Source organism: Gymnoscopelus microlampas (genome assembly GCF_963454915.1).
Source record: "Gymnoscopelus microlampas genome assembly, chromosome: 1".
Lineage (NCBI taxonomy): Eukaryota > Metazoa > Chordata > Actinopteri > Myctophiformes > Myctophidae > Gymnoscopelus > Gymnoscopelus microlampas.
Genome location: NC_139962.1, coordinates 45,491,937 through 45,506,753, shown reverse-complemented (window position 1 = coordinate 45,506,753; position 14,817 = coordinate 45,491,937). Strand labels below are relative to the sequence as shown.

The window sequence follows — 14,817 nt, the reverse complement described above, 5'->3', positions numbered from 1 at the left end:
GATTGTGTTAATCTCTCAAGAACAGATTCAGAGCTACTGGGGGCGCTGTTTTTCCTTTTTATTTGACGATGGGTTCCCAGACTGGGATTGTGTATGTGCATAACAGCTTTTGCACTCAGCGAGATGAAACAGGAATAGAAATTGTGTTTTAACATTGTGAAAGTGTTGCAGGTGTCTCTTTCATAAGATGAAAGGCACTTTAAAGATGTGGAAGTGATGCTAAAAGGGTGTTAAGCAGTTTGTGTTTGGAATAGTGGATTTTTTTAAGTGATAGTACGGCACTAGAAAAGATATTTCACAGTTGCCCAACGTCATCGTCATAAATCTGAAAATCTCCTGTTATTTGTGGAAGTTGGATTTGCTATGAGCAATACAAATATTTGTACTTGATGTGAACACCTTTTCTTTTTTTTCAACAATGATAGTGAGACATAGAGACACAGTGACAAAGAGAGTGTGAAAAAGGACATGAGGGACAGGGAGTTGTGTGTGTGTGTGTGTGAGCTGAGCGTGTGTGCTGTAGTGTGTGTAAAACCTATGGTTTTGGACAGAACATCAAAAGACAGAGGAAAGCAACAAGACAGCGCATTCTGTTTGCATCATATCAACACGAACGCGCGCACACACACACACACAGCAAATCAGCAGGCGCTCTTTCATGCTAAGATGCACAAACTTCTGCATCCTATGGTGTTGTAAATGATCTAGTGTGTGGAAAGAGAAAGGCAGAGGAATGGAGCGTATGACAAAATGTGTCAGTGAACAAGGTGAGAATACAAAACCAAAGAGAGAGAGCAAGAGTGTGGAAACAAAAAGAATATGAGATAGAGTGAGAGCCTACATATTGTATGTACAGTATGTGCTGTATACATGCACGTAATATGCATGCTTGTATCTACAGTATTGTAGCTATCTGCTGTATGTATCTACTATTGTATTTTCCTTCAATTTAACTTATTTTTCTTTTCTTTTCTTTTCCTACACACACACACACACACACACACACACACACACACACACACACACACACACACACACACACACACACACACACACACACACACACACACACACACACACACACACATCCTGTTATATTTATATGTTTTTTTCTTTCTGGACAGCAAGTCAACGGCAAGATTAGGTACCTAAAGGGCAGTGAATGGGGCGTGGAGTGGGAGAATATCATTGCTGTCGAACAGAAACCTTGTATCTCCATATTTCAATGTTTCGTTTTTTTTTCCTCGTACATTAACGCCCTACTTCGTCATAATACAGTGTTTAAAAGTAGCAAAAATAGCCGATCTACAAGCGTACAGCACGTCACGGTGCAGCGCGTTGTGTGCTTGTAGATCGGCTGTTTTAGCTATTTTTGATTGATTATTGATTATTTACATCTTTGGGTGAAAGTGGTTAAGTGTGTCTGTGGGTTTTATAAATATTGAACCAATGAGAAGTAGTAACTACTTAAACCCCAGCATCCGTATTGTGGGGAAAGCTTTTTTCCCAGATCGACAAGCTCACAACAATAGCAGATCGACAAGCTCACAACGCGACGCGTTGCGTCGCATTGTCGATAATACGCTATTTTCAGTGAAAGCTTTCTCCACAATAACAGAAAACAGAAAATACACGATTATAGAGCCCTGACGGCCTCAGGGTTACCCATATGGGATTTAAGTGGTTAACAAAAGCATGTGACTAAATAATAACAACATCGCATGCACTGGAACACAGGTTCTGTTTTATTTCTTCCATTTTCTCAGAATTAACGGTTTTGGACATACAAGGTTTCCGCCCGACAGTGACGGTGTCCTGAAGGCATGGTTTTCAGAGCAGAATGGATGGCAGCCACACGGTGTCCGTGCTGACCTCATAGCTGTCTTGTATTTATGACCCAACCGCAATTTCTTGCCAGGACCTGCATTCTTTCATCGTATCCGTCATTTTCAGTCCATTTATTTCCTCGCTGTCAGGATCCTCGGTTCACTGCTTCTTCTTTTTTTTTCTCTTTTCCATCAACCGCTTCATGGGAAGACCCGCATTCTCTCATTGTATGCATCTTTTCGCTCCATCTGTCTCTCTATCAGCAAGCATCTTCTATTCTCTGCATTTTATTTTTTATATCTACCATGTTAGAAGAAATATTCCACCATTTTAACCACATGAACCCTAGTGTTCCTATTCTGGGCATGTCATAATAGGGGAACATTCGTAAATGGTAAATGGTGCATTTACATAGCACCTTTATCCAAGGCGCTTTACAATGATTGTGCATTACATTCACACATTCACACACACATTCATACACTGATGGCAGAGGAAACCATGCAAGGCACCAACCTACTCATTGGGAGCAATTGGTCAATGAAGTACAGGGTTTAAGTGGTTCACTTACTTTAACCCTAACCCTATATGGACGATCCAATTGGTGTCAGAAAGGACATCTCCTTTTCATTGGTTATATTATTTATGATTAATGGCAGCTGCCATGTTTCCTCAGTGGCGACAGTTTTACATAAAGAAAGATACATTATTCAGACAGAACTAGTTTCCACAAGTTTCTCTTGTTTCATATGGTCTCTTCTGGCTGCTACTTTAATTCCAGTATATGACTGTGTATCATACCGGAATCTATATTCAATTTACAAAATGCTTAATCTGATAAATTAATCAATGGAAAAGGTGCCTCGTCGTACTTCATCTGGCAGATGAAATGTGATGCGCATGCTCTTCTGAGTAGTCTCTCTGCACATAAAACACCTAGTTTTCACAGAACCCAACCATCCATCAACAAATGTTCCCTACAGTATTTGAGTGTAATAACGGTGCATGGCTCCCTTTCAAAAAGTATTTTATTGGAGGTCCTTGTCACAGGTCAACACATGATCCTCATCCATCTATTCACAACTTCACAACCGTCACTTGAAAAATATTCATTTATTTTCCAAAAGAGATGACAATTTCAGACTTAGATGTTATCTTTACTTTGAATGCTGGAGAATGTTCATTGTCTTCAGTGCCTCTACAAAGTGTTTGTGTCTAGATATATTTCCACACAACCACTGACTGCTGTCTTCTCTTGAATTCCCAGTGAGTCAGAGTGGACTTGCGGGTGATGTTTGCCCTGATCCTGGAGTTCCAGAAAATGGCAAGAGGATGGGTTCCAACTTCCAGTGAGTATCATTACATTTTACTTGGTTTTCTGTGGGAGTTTTTTTGCATCAGGTCTAGTCATGGACGACAAAAACAATGAAGTGTCCTTGACGGTAGTGTGGATGTTTCGTGATGATGGGACCAGAATTGTTTCCAGACCATTTGGATAGTGTTGCTGTTTGTCTAAAATACAAAAAAAAGTTTTCAGCTCTTACTATGTGTTTAGTTTGACTTATAGTTACCTTATTGGCATTAACATTAGCACCATGCTCCTGATATCGTTAAATAAGTAGAAGATAGACAACATCTACCAACAAAACCAGAGGTTTACATTTTATTCAACCAAAGTTGTATGAAATTCATATATGGCTTGTTGTGAGCAAGCCATAAGGTTTTTGTGATTCGGCTAGATCAACATTTGAATAGCAAACATAGTCGGCCTATTTAATTCTGAGACCTGATGACTATACTGATAGTCAGCTATTGTTAGCTAGCATTTTACATAATGTTATATTAATATGCAAATGAAAGACAAACAAATAGATCCAACTCAAAATGACATTGTATGGTTGACTACAATCTTGTGTCCATCTACCTTTTTGCCACCTGAATGTGCATACACCCAGTGATGTTTGTAAGCAAGAAACCAGTCTATGGAAACTTGATCATATACAGTATCACTGCAATCTATAAAATACATAATGGCTTGGTAGAGGTAGATATAGTTCTTTTACAATGTTTAAAGATATTTTGGGCCATTTCTGCCCAGAGTGTAGAGAGACATGAAGAGTCAAGTCAAGTCAAATGTATTTATATAGCACATTTAATAACAACAGCAGCTGACCCAAAGTACTTTCCATAACAAGAGCAAACTAGAAAAAGTGCTCTTCGGAGCACAGGTCTCCGCCAGGTCAGGTAGGTTATTGTGGGGCAGCAATGTTCGGAATTTGGCAATCAGGATGTAATATGAAAAATCGGACGGAACCATCTTGACCACTTGACTATAGAGATAATGGGTACCGATTTGCTTGATGTTTGGACACAATTTGTAGGAGTAATATAAAAAAAGAAAACTGTTGAAAAATTGGCCTCAAGGTGGCGCTATAATAGGGCAATGTTAAAATGGTGGCATTTGTACCTCAACGTAGTGCGAATGTGCAAGCAAAGTTTCACTGCAATCGGACGCTGCATTCATGATTTGCGGCATTTTGTTCAAAACGGGCCACTCCTGCAAACTTTAGATGTCAATTTTAGTCAATCAGGATGGACTATGAAACATCTAACAACAAGATCCTTCTTGATCACATGACTATAGAGATCATGTGTACCGATTTGCGTGAAATTTGGATAAAATCTGAAGGCTTACAACCAAAAAATGTGTTTTACGTAAGTCGGCCTCCTGGTGGCGCTATAAAAGGCAGATGTGAAAAATGCTGGGCAAAGGTTTTCCTTGGCCTGTAGAGAGTGTGCATACAAAGTTTTACACAGATCGGTACAGTTATAGGCAAAAACAAATCGGCCTGTTATAGCGCCACCATGAGGCTGATTTTAAAATGTTCAAGTAGCATTTCTTCCTTGACGTAGTGGGAATGTGCGTGCAAAATTTCACGGAAATTGCATGCTGTGTTCATGATTTGAGACATTTTGTTCAAAACAGAGCACTCCTGCAAACTTTGGAAGGCAATTTTAGTCAATCAGGAAGGAATATGAAAAATCTGAATTGCGAGTCAACCTTTCATTTCCCCAACCAACCAGAGTGCAGTGGGCGTCACTCCAAATGTTGTGACGTCAGGGCTCTCAATACTGCAGATTGGGGGAGGAGGCGGGCGCACGGATCGGTGAACCAATGGGAGCCCACGGATGTTTTCTCTGGAGATTTTGAATCCGCCCCTCTATGCCAGACATCAGATGTGCTAGAGGGTCTTTACTGACAGAGCCATGGCCCCACTGGCCCTCATGACGCTATGCCACTGATTTGCGGTGCCAAGTGGGCGCTACGTGGGCACGGGCGCTAGAGGTGAGGCCTCGCAGCGGGCCGAACTTCTAGTGTAAACAAACAGCTGTGACAGGAAGTAGAACGGAAGTGCTTCTACGCATTCGTGACAGGTCTATCTGGCAGTGCATCACCGCCACCTAGCCATCTGGCATGCACACTACAGCGTTTTCAATCACCATTGCGCCTCCATCTAAATGCAGAATAAAAAGTGAGAACTCAACAGGACTTGGCCGTTTTCTCTAGAGACCGTCGTCGTCTAAACGCGGCCTCAAAGAGTCTCCTACTGAGCAGCCACCCGGTCATCAAATGATCGGCTTAGGAAAGGCACAAAAACAAAAAAATCTTGAAAAATGAATTCAAGGCTTCATGGCGTTGTGTAATTGATAGAACATATAAGTCCTTCTTTGGGTGAACTACTCCTTTAACCACGCCCCGGGCCTGAGCAGATTTAAAAGGACACTTTCCCCTTATGAGTCACTCTTGTAGCTTTAAACTGTGGTATGGATGTCCTGTTGTGATTCACCAAGCTCTGCATTCCAGTTTCACCTGGTTCTCTGTATACTCTCAGCAGGTCAAAAAGATTCATCCAAATACAGCTTAGGAGAAAACAAACTTAGACAAAAACAGATTTATCTTTTTAAGTCTAACTCCCGCTGTTTCCCGTCACTATTAGCAACTGTCACTGCACACACGCAGTAGGCCTATTAAAGGAGATGCCTGTGTTTGAGCAAGGTCATTACCTCTGTGTGCGTGTTAGAGAGTCACTTCCAATCATCATTACACACCAGGAATCAGGAGCCGGGAACAGATGGATGATGCGATGTGACACCGTGGTGGAACCTCAAGAGCGAAAAGCACAAATACAGACAAAACTTTCAGGAGATTCAACTGTTGAAAGTTGGAAGCTAGCTGATAGAAAGGCTTGCACTGTCATGGGAATCTTAAGCCACACCCCACGAAAGTTGGCTGCTGCCAGAGACGTCTTGATAGTGTTGTGAAGGAAATAAAAGCTTTATCATGTCTAAAGGCATGACATTGCGGTGGTTAGGCAAGAGTTAGTTGTCTGTGTCACCAGAAGCGTGAGCGTGTCATCAGGTGAGGCGTTTAGCTCCACCCAGAAAAACTGCTCCCAGTGTTGGGCCCACATAACCTGACTTCGCCAGGTGGGGGCGGTATTGACTTCGCAATACAGCCTCCATCTGGACTCGCACAGACAGTAGAGCGGCCCGCACCGCTGCGTGTTCAAACCAATCAGCGGCTGCTAGGGACGGGATCATCCAATCACCTGCCAAGTAGCTTGGAGAAAAAAGGGATTGTGCTACAGGTCCCAGATGGAAGTAGCCTGTTAAACAAATGTGACGTGAGCTTCTTCCATCTGTCAGGGTCAGAGTCAGGTTAGGGCCCACAGGCCTTAGCAGAAAAACTACAACTTATTTTTCATGACTTTGAAACCAAATTTTATATACTTCACAATTTGTTTAACCATTCTAATTTGGCTGGGTGGTTTATAACATATTATTCTGTGGTCTGACAAAATGTGAATAAGTAATACTGTTTATAGGCCTACGCATACTGGGTTAGGGTACTTCCTGTTTACATGGTCTTTAACGGTTTTATATATCAGTGTTGTATATCATTAAAATCTCACATTTGTGCCAGTTATTTGTGGGCCCACTTGCCATACTCTCAAAGCCCACCAGTGGCCCCCGGCCCACAGGTTGAGAACAGCTGATCCACAGTTTGTGACTCTGGAGAAAGAGACCCACAGGGAGGGTTCGAGATAGGCTGTACTGGACAACACTGTCCAATGACACAGCGGAGCCAGTGATTAAGCAGGGTCTTACAGAAGATAGAAAATGTTTGGCCAGGTGGTACTGTACCAGACTGCTGTGTCTATCAGCAGGGTGGGGACATTAAGCTGTTCAGACAAGGCATCGTGCAGAGTAACAGTTAGAGAGCTGGGGTGTCCCTTACATGTATTTGACAGCAGGGAGTTTGAGATCGGGGTGGAAGGGGGTGACCGGGACAAGTGACAAACAAATGGAGGGATGGAGATAAGAGGGGTTGAGAAGATACGGAACAGTTTACACAAAAGACACAAAGGAGAGGAGGAAGAGAAGAGAAGAGGAATGAAATTAGTGAAGAGGAGAGAAGAGAGGAATTAAAAAAGCTAATTAAATCAGCTGTGATGACAGCTATATTATACTGGGATTAAGGAGCCAATTAATCATTAATAGCATAATTATCATTCTGATTTCATTATATTTCATTATTTTCTCCCATGTTGGATCAAGTGTCCGGTTCTCGCTGTGATGATAGGCATGCGCTGTGGGAACACTGAACACATAATTATAGTTTTAAGATGTTATTTGTTATGTTTTCCCATACTACAGGGTTGGATCCAGTGTCCAGTTCAGCTGTGATGACAGTTACGTTCTACAAGGATCCAAAAGTATCACCTGTCAACGAGTTACTGACACGCTGGCTGCATGGAGTGACCACAGACCTATCTGTAGAAGTAAGTTTCTGTCTGTCTGTCGAGTTGTGTTGCAATGCATTGAATTGCAATGCATTGAATTGCAACGGTGTGTATTTTTTAAATGTGTTTGCACACCCAATCATGTCGCATGAATTGCGGAAAATGTGTCACAGTTTTTTGTCCATGTTATGAGAGTGGAATGTGTTTTGCCTGGCTTGTTTAGATGGATGAGAGGCTGATGTGTCCACGCACGCACTAAACATAGGCTACACAAATGGCCAGCGCACCCTGCTTTGGTTGAACTGACATTATAAAACATTGAACGGTAGTCATGCCTACTAATTATGCAGTATTATTTACATCTATTGCACGTTTATTCCCCAAAGTGTATGAATATTCAATGTTCAATTATTTATTTGACAGCCCCTCTATCTATGCTACATTTTGTATAGGCTACAGTATTATCTGGTTAATTAAAGTAACATTTCAGATATTGCTGTGTACCAGGCTATTTATCATTCCCAGACATAAATATATAGAATATAAATAAAACACCCATGCAGATACAATAACAAAAACACAGTTAATTGAATATAAACATTTAAAGCTTTACTTTAATTTCATAAAAACATCTCTACTTTGCACGCCATGGAGCAAATATCTGTCCTGGGGCTCAACATTCACCAATGAATGAATGAATGTATGAATAATAAACTTGGACTACATTTTATTTACCAGCAGTATGTGTTGGTCATCCAAGATACGGTGTGTGTGTGTGTGTGTGTGTGTGTGTGTGTGTGTGTGTGTGTGTGTGTGTGTGTGTGTGTGTGTGTGTGTGTGTGTGTGTGTGTGTGTGTGTGTGTGTGTGTGTGTGTGTGTGTGTGTGTGTGTGTGAGTGTGAAAGTGACTCCCTTTTGGAGCATTCTGGGTAACCCGGAAGTAACTAGCCTCTGATATGATCAGTGATCTTAATTGAGAATCTTGAAATATCCAGCGACACTTACTGTTTCTGCTCATTAAGTGCAGCTGATCTGAAATGGGTTATTATTGAAGGGAATTTGGTGACGACGGCATAAGCATAATAGGAGTAATGGGAGTCTGGAAACAGGCCCTTCTTTCCCCCAGTTCCTTTGTCTGCCGTTTGGAGAAGCGCTATGGTCCCTTCTCCAGTTGTATTGGAACCTTTGAAACATAGCTTAATGACAGATGTGAGCCACATCTGTCAAGATTTGTATGCACACTGTGATGGCACTTAAGGCTTATTCCTACTTTTTATAGATACACCTGTGGTCCGCGATTGTTCATCCATTTAGAGCAAGAGATGTTCTATATTTTTCTAATGGTAAGCTATACTGCCAGGTGTGCTGTCACACTTACTATGCACTAAACTATGCAATATAGCCACTTAACTAAAATGCAATTTGATTTATCATGAGGGATTCACCTCAAAACAAATTATGGGTGGGGGTCTGAAACTTAAAAAAAAAAGTGTAATTTATTAACTCCCCAAAGATGTTGTTATAGTTTGCAATCAAAACATTTGACATTGTGAACATGACTGTAAGTGTTTCTATTTTTTTGGCATTTAAATGCATAAGGTGAACCTATAGAAAACAATATGGAAATGTGGGTGTCGATGGAAAACTTTCTACAGATAAATGCCGTTTTCAATTTGATCCACATCAGCGTGGACATGGTATTTTGTTTGAGCACAAAAGATACACAAAGGAAGCAGTTTTGGCTACACATTTCCTTTTTTGTGGACATGTTATAATATAAAGTATAGTTTTAGACTTTATTGCGAACGCGGAAGGAGGCGCGGCGAAGCCGCGCCTCCGCCCAAGTGGAGCATACTATGAAACTCTGCTCGGCTTGTTTGTGTGTGTGTCTCTGTGTGCAATACTGTGCGTGCACTGCCTGTGTGCAGCCACAGAGTGCGCCAGAGTGCAGCTACAGTCAAAACACACACACACACACGTCCTTAAATACACAATATTTTGGAGCTGCGTTCGCTTCCAGCGTTCGCGCGTCTTACTTGTAAGAGTAATACTAGAATGCTAGAATAGTAGCATATCTAGACACTAGGGTTGCCAACCGTCCCGTATTAGCCGGGACGCCCCGTATTTGAGCCAAAAGGGGCGTGTCCCGTACGGGACTTTGTTTGTCCCGGACTCCGGTGTAAAGGGAAAAATGAAAAATATATTTCTGTTTGCGCACAATGCGGTGTGTCTGGCTGCGTGTTTGTGTGCTGTATGCGAAGGGCGCTAGGACCGCTCAGTTGACAGGGCAGGCACAGTGCGTGTGTATGTGTGTGTGAGATTTTCTCAGGTGGGCGCAGCATCATTGTTTGTGTGGCATGTCAGCCTGTTCCCAACCCTAACCCTAACCCTAAAACCGAAATAAAGTAACAAAAAAAGTAACTTTATCCGCGGGAAACCCGAAAAAAATTGCGGGACCCATGCAATTTGAGGGACCCATGCACGCGCGCTGAGCGCGCGTGCATGTGTCCCGTTTCTCCAGTTCTGGATGTTGGCAACCATACTAGACACTAAAGTAGATAGATAGAGCACTTTTAATAGCAGTATAGTATACAGCAGTGATTCTCAAAGTGGGGTCCAGGAAACACCAGGGGTCCTTCAATGGGTTCCAGGATACCAACAACATTAATATAGCATCACAATCAGTTTAACCACTTTGTATATGTCGGACATTCAAAAACAGCCGATCTGCAATCTCTCTCTGGGGGTCCCTGACACAAAATCTTTTCAAATGGTCGTCCGTGGCCAAATACACAATTAATTTGGGGGTCCTTGACATGAAAACGTTTGAGAATACGGCATAGACTCTGCAGACAGACGACTCACAAGCTCAGGGACACTGAATGTAGCCTAATGACGCTCTGACTGACTAGCTGACTAAATAAGTATGTGAGTGGCAGAGCAAAGACACAGTGGCTCCAGCTGCCCACACACACACATGGTGACAATACCCTGTTGGCTGCATTGCTCCACACGGAACAGAGAGACAGCTAGGACGTGCACACAGTCACACACACATTGACTAGTATCCACAAGGACAGTGTCACACCTCATACCAATACTCCCCCTGAGCTCTGCGTGTGTGTGCGTGTGCGTGTGCGCGCGTGCGTTCGTATCTTTGACGGACAGGCAGTCCCTATGCTCAGACACATACTGTAGGGTCTCTGTCACATCATATTATTGTGTGTGTGTGTGTGTGTGTGTGTGTGTGTGCGTGTGCGTGTGCGCACGTGTGTGTGTGTGTGTGTGTGTGTAGCTGCAGGGACCTGCCTGACTTGCTTCCTGACTTCCATCCTGACTAGGGCTATTCCTGTCAGCCAGAGAGAGACAGAGAGCAGAGATGGAGGAGGATGTGACAAAGAAAGACTATATATATACTGTATTTGGTCACAAAATGTACGCACATCCATTTCTAAAATTACTCTACTCGGAAATGCACTATGAAATGTATTCTCCTCACTTTTTAGCTTGTTTTCATTAGACATTTTAGATTAATTGTATACTTTTTGTCCTTATTTTTATTTTTTGGGACTACTTTTATTCTTAGCTCACTGAAGCTCACTGAAAAAACTTTGTTCATATTTCGTGCATACAGTGCATTGAGGAAATTATACTCATTGACACTAAACAGAATAGATCTCAGGCGTGCGCAACAGCACCTGTGCGTGTAAACTCATTATTTAAACATCCATCCATTTTATGCATATTTATGGCCATGTTTTAGCCTGACAACTGAACTGTCAAAAGAACCAAGCTCTGCATGTCAACCTGTGGTCATGAATATTGATGGGAATACCAGCAGGCTGATGAGGCTTATTTTCCATTATAATGTTCTGACTGAGCAGAACTTGTCCGGAAACCCATACTTGATCCATGGCTCTCAACTGTCTGATCTGGAATTTGGAAGGACTGGGTCTTCCCTTTGGTGCGAGGTGTTTTAATTCACACGTTTTGCATTACCAAAAGAATGGATGGGGGGAGGGTCACGGAATGGCTGTAAAAAATGGGTACAAATGGAAAATGTAATAAGTACACTCTCACACTGACTCAGATGACATGGTTTATGATCATGCACTATATTGTTTTTCGTACAACATATGTTGAGAGCTTGTTGATCATTTGCTGTTTGTGATATTTTTTTACATGCCCAAAATAGGGATGTTAGGTTGAAAGTGTTTAAACTAAGACACTGATTCATACTGATTATACATTAAATGTATAAATAGGTGAATCAGCCAACCACTGACAGGAAACCATAAAGAGACTTGCATGCTTACATCTATGTGTGCGTGCGTCCGTCCGTGCGTCCGTCCGTCCGTGCGTCCGTCCGCGTGTCCGTCCGTGCGCCCGTGTGTGCGTGCGTGGGTGGGTCTGTGTATGACATGACATAAGACATGATGCACACTGGTCAACACAAAGACCAGTGGAGCAGTGGATTACAGAGGAACAGACAGATTTGGCAGCAGTGTGTCAGTTTGAGAGAGTAGCTGTGGAGTGTCACACTCTGGGATTCAAACCCACAAGTCCCTCTCGTCTCTGCTGAGACTTTACTGTTAATTAGAAACTGGTCTCTGAGTGAATGAGTCACACAGCGTGTATTGTGTGTGTGTATGCGTAATTGCATACGCTTGTGTGTGTGTCCTCTCTTTTCCAATTAACAAGTAGATCAGTCATCTGAGTTCTTTCTCTCTTGGTATCTCTCTCTCTCTCTCGTCAATCTCTCTCTCTCTCTCTCTCTCTCTCTCTCTCTCTCTCTGTCTCGTTCCCCTCTACCTCTATCTCAATCAATCCACTCATTCCTGCTCTATATCTTCTCTCCCTCTGCCTTTCTTTATCTCACATCTCCTTTGCGGTCCCATTTCCTTTCGTTCGCACTGTCAGACTCTTCCCTTCTTCTCCTCTTCCTGTTCTCCTGCTTTCCACTCTGCCTACACAGCAACATCCTGAGTGTTCATTTAACTCTTGCAGGTCTCTCAGTGTTGAAGCAACACTCAGGATTTTACTGTGTACCATATACTGGTAGAGATAGCCTCAAGCGGGCTCGTTATGATAAATAATAGTGGTGAACTCCTCCTCCATCACCACCACCAGCAGCAGCACAGTGTCACAGTGCCTGTTGACTAAAAGTGACTGAAATTTAAAATGCCATTGGTAGCCCTTTAATGTTATGGCACCCCGGAGAGTTAAAGAGGATCCTTAACAGAATATAATGACTTTTTGCCAAATATCCCTTTAAGGCAATAGTACGTTGGTGACTTTATGAGCCTGTGTAGACGAGCTATATTGCCTTCCACAGGGAGGGGAATTGGCAAACGAGGACAATTTCTATGTTAACAGCATAGCAGACTCTGAGAAACAAAGGTGCCACAGTAAGGGGGACACTACAGGGACTTTTTCTCCAAGGGTAACGTGTGTTCCAAAGCTAAAAATGTAGCTCTACAGTAAGGCATTGGCTGTCAAAGTGGGGTCTGGGGTGCCCCAGGGTTCCTTGAGGGAGTCCTATGGGGTCCCCAGCAAAATGAGGAATAGTTTAATTTCAGTATTTCTTTCACTGGCTAATGGCTATAAGTTACCCCAATGAGATAATGTATAAGAATATTATTCAGATCATAGAATGATGTACTGAATCTAATCTAACAACAAAATGTTCTCTCATGGGGATTGCTGGCACAAAACCTTCTCAAATGTGGGTCTGTGGCCTAATCTGTATCAGTTTGTGAGTCCTTGACATCAAATGTTTGAGAACCACTGCAATAAGGAAGTAGTGTGATCTGTGAAAATGATTAAGTATGCCAGTCACAGCTGTGAATCTCAGCAATCTCTGGGTGCTAATTTACCTGTACTGTAGGGGCATATTCTTCTTCACACTTTGCGATTTAAATTACAGGTGAAGCTGCAAATCTTTTCCATTTCCTTGTCAGAATTAGGATCCACAACCACTAAAGAGATTCATGAAATCCGATTAAGGAAGGCAGCTATTGTGTTCCATCTTTGTTAGCCTAACAGAAATGGAACACAATAGCTGCCTTCCTTAATCGGGTGACCATATGTCCTCTTTTACCCGTACATGTCCTCTTTTGGGGGCCTGTCTGGCCTGTAGGGGGGGGGGGGTTATAAATTCCTTCAAATGTACGGGGTTTTGCGCGTGTATCTGTATGCAGTGCACAGTCACAGACCATTAAAGCATAATGTATTTACAATGCACGTTCAATGGTTCGCTTGGAAAAACACACTCTGAGAGGCGGACTTCCAACCCGAAGCCCGAAACGTGTATTATTCATAACTCGACTCTGCCCTGGTCTTCGCTCAGATCAAAGCAAAGGTTCGCTGTGGCTGCACAGAGCCTGGGCTCTCCCATGAATGAATGAAAATGCCGAAACGCAAATACCATTTCACCGTTGAAATTCATAAAAAGTACTGTTTTCGTCTAAGTCGTGACCAATGAGAAGCAGATTGTATTGTCTGCAAAGCTGGCACTTGTCTGTCGCAAATAAAGGTTCTTCAGACCTGCAAAGCCCATACCAACACTGCAAAGCACAAGACAGCTGTGCGAGGTGAGCTCCTCTGCAAATCAAATTGAGCGAATATTTTGTATAACCTGGCAAAGCAGAAGATATGGGGGTTTGTTGAATGGGCTACCTCTCTTTTTCTAAGATAAGCCTAAGAGAGATTTTATTTTATTTAGTTAAAAAGCTAAATATCCATACAGAAGTCAAGAGGCACATACTTAAATCAGTGGTCCTACAAAAAAAAAAAATCAAGGACCCCCATAACTCTGAGAGCTACAGACCTGTAAGGGTTCATTTGGTTCCATTTGTACACTCTCAAAGTTACAGACCTGTTTAAAGGTCCATTTGGAACCCCTTAAGGAACCATGTTTGTTTGTTATTTGATATATATATATATATATATATATATATTTATATATATATATATATATATATATATATATATGCCACGTAGAGTGTCCTCTTTTTGGGGATTCAGAATAATGGTCACCCTATTGTTAGGTATCCTGCTTTCAATTAAATGATGTTCAGACTACGGATTCATTTTATGAGCTTTACTAACAAGTTCAAGGTGGCAGCATTGTATCTCAACAGTGCCGGTGAACAGCAGGAAAGATTATGGGATATGTTAGGCTGGGC

General features: G+C 42.2%; 1 protein-coding gene across 1 annotated transcript in view; it reads left to right on the top strand.

Moving 5' to 3' along the window:
• Positions 1-14,817, top strand: part of LOC311051108 (CUB and sushi domain-containing protein 1-like) — a gene marked incomplete at its 3' end in the record, with an annotated part of 707,106 nt that overhangs the window by 392,744 nt on the left and 299,545 nt on the right. Inside the window, exons 8-9 of the mRNA XM_084065507.1 lie at positions 3,095-3,176; positions 7,546-7,670. Coding sequence (XP_083921633.1) covers positions 3,095-3,176; positions 7,546-7,670 — 207 coding nt within the window. The remainder of the gene's footprint in view (positions 1-3,094; positions 3,177-7,545; positions 7,671-14,817) is intronic.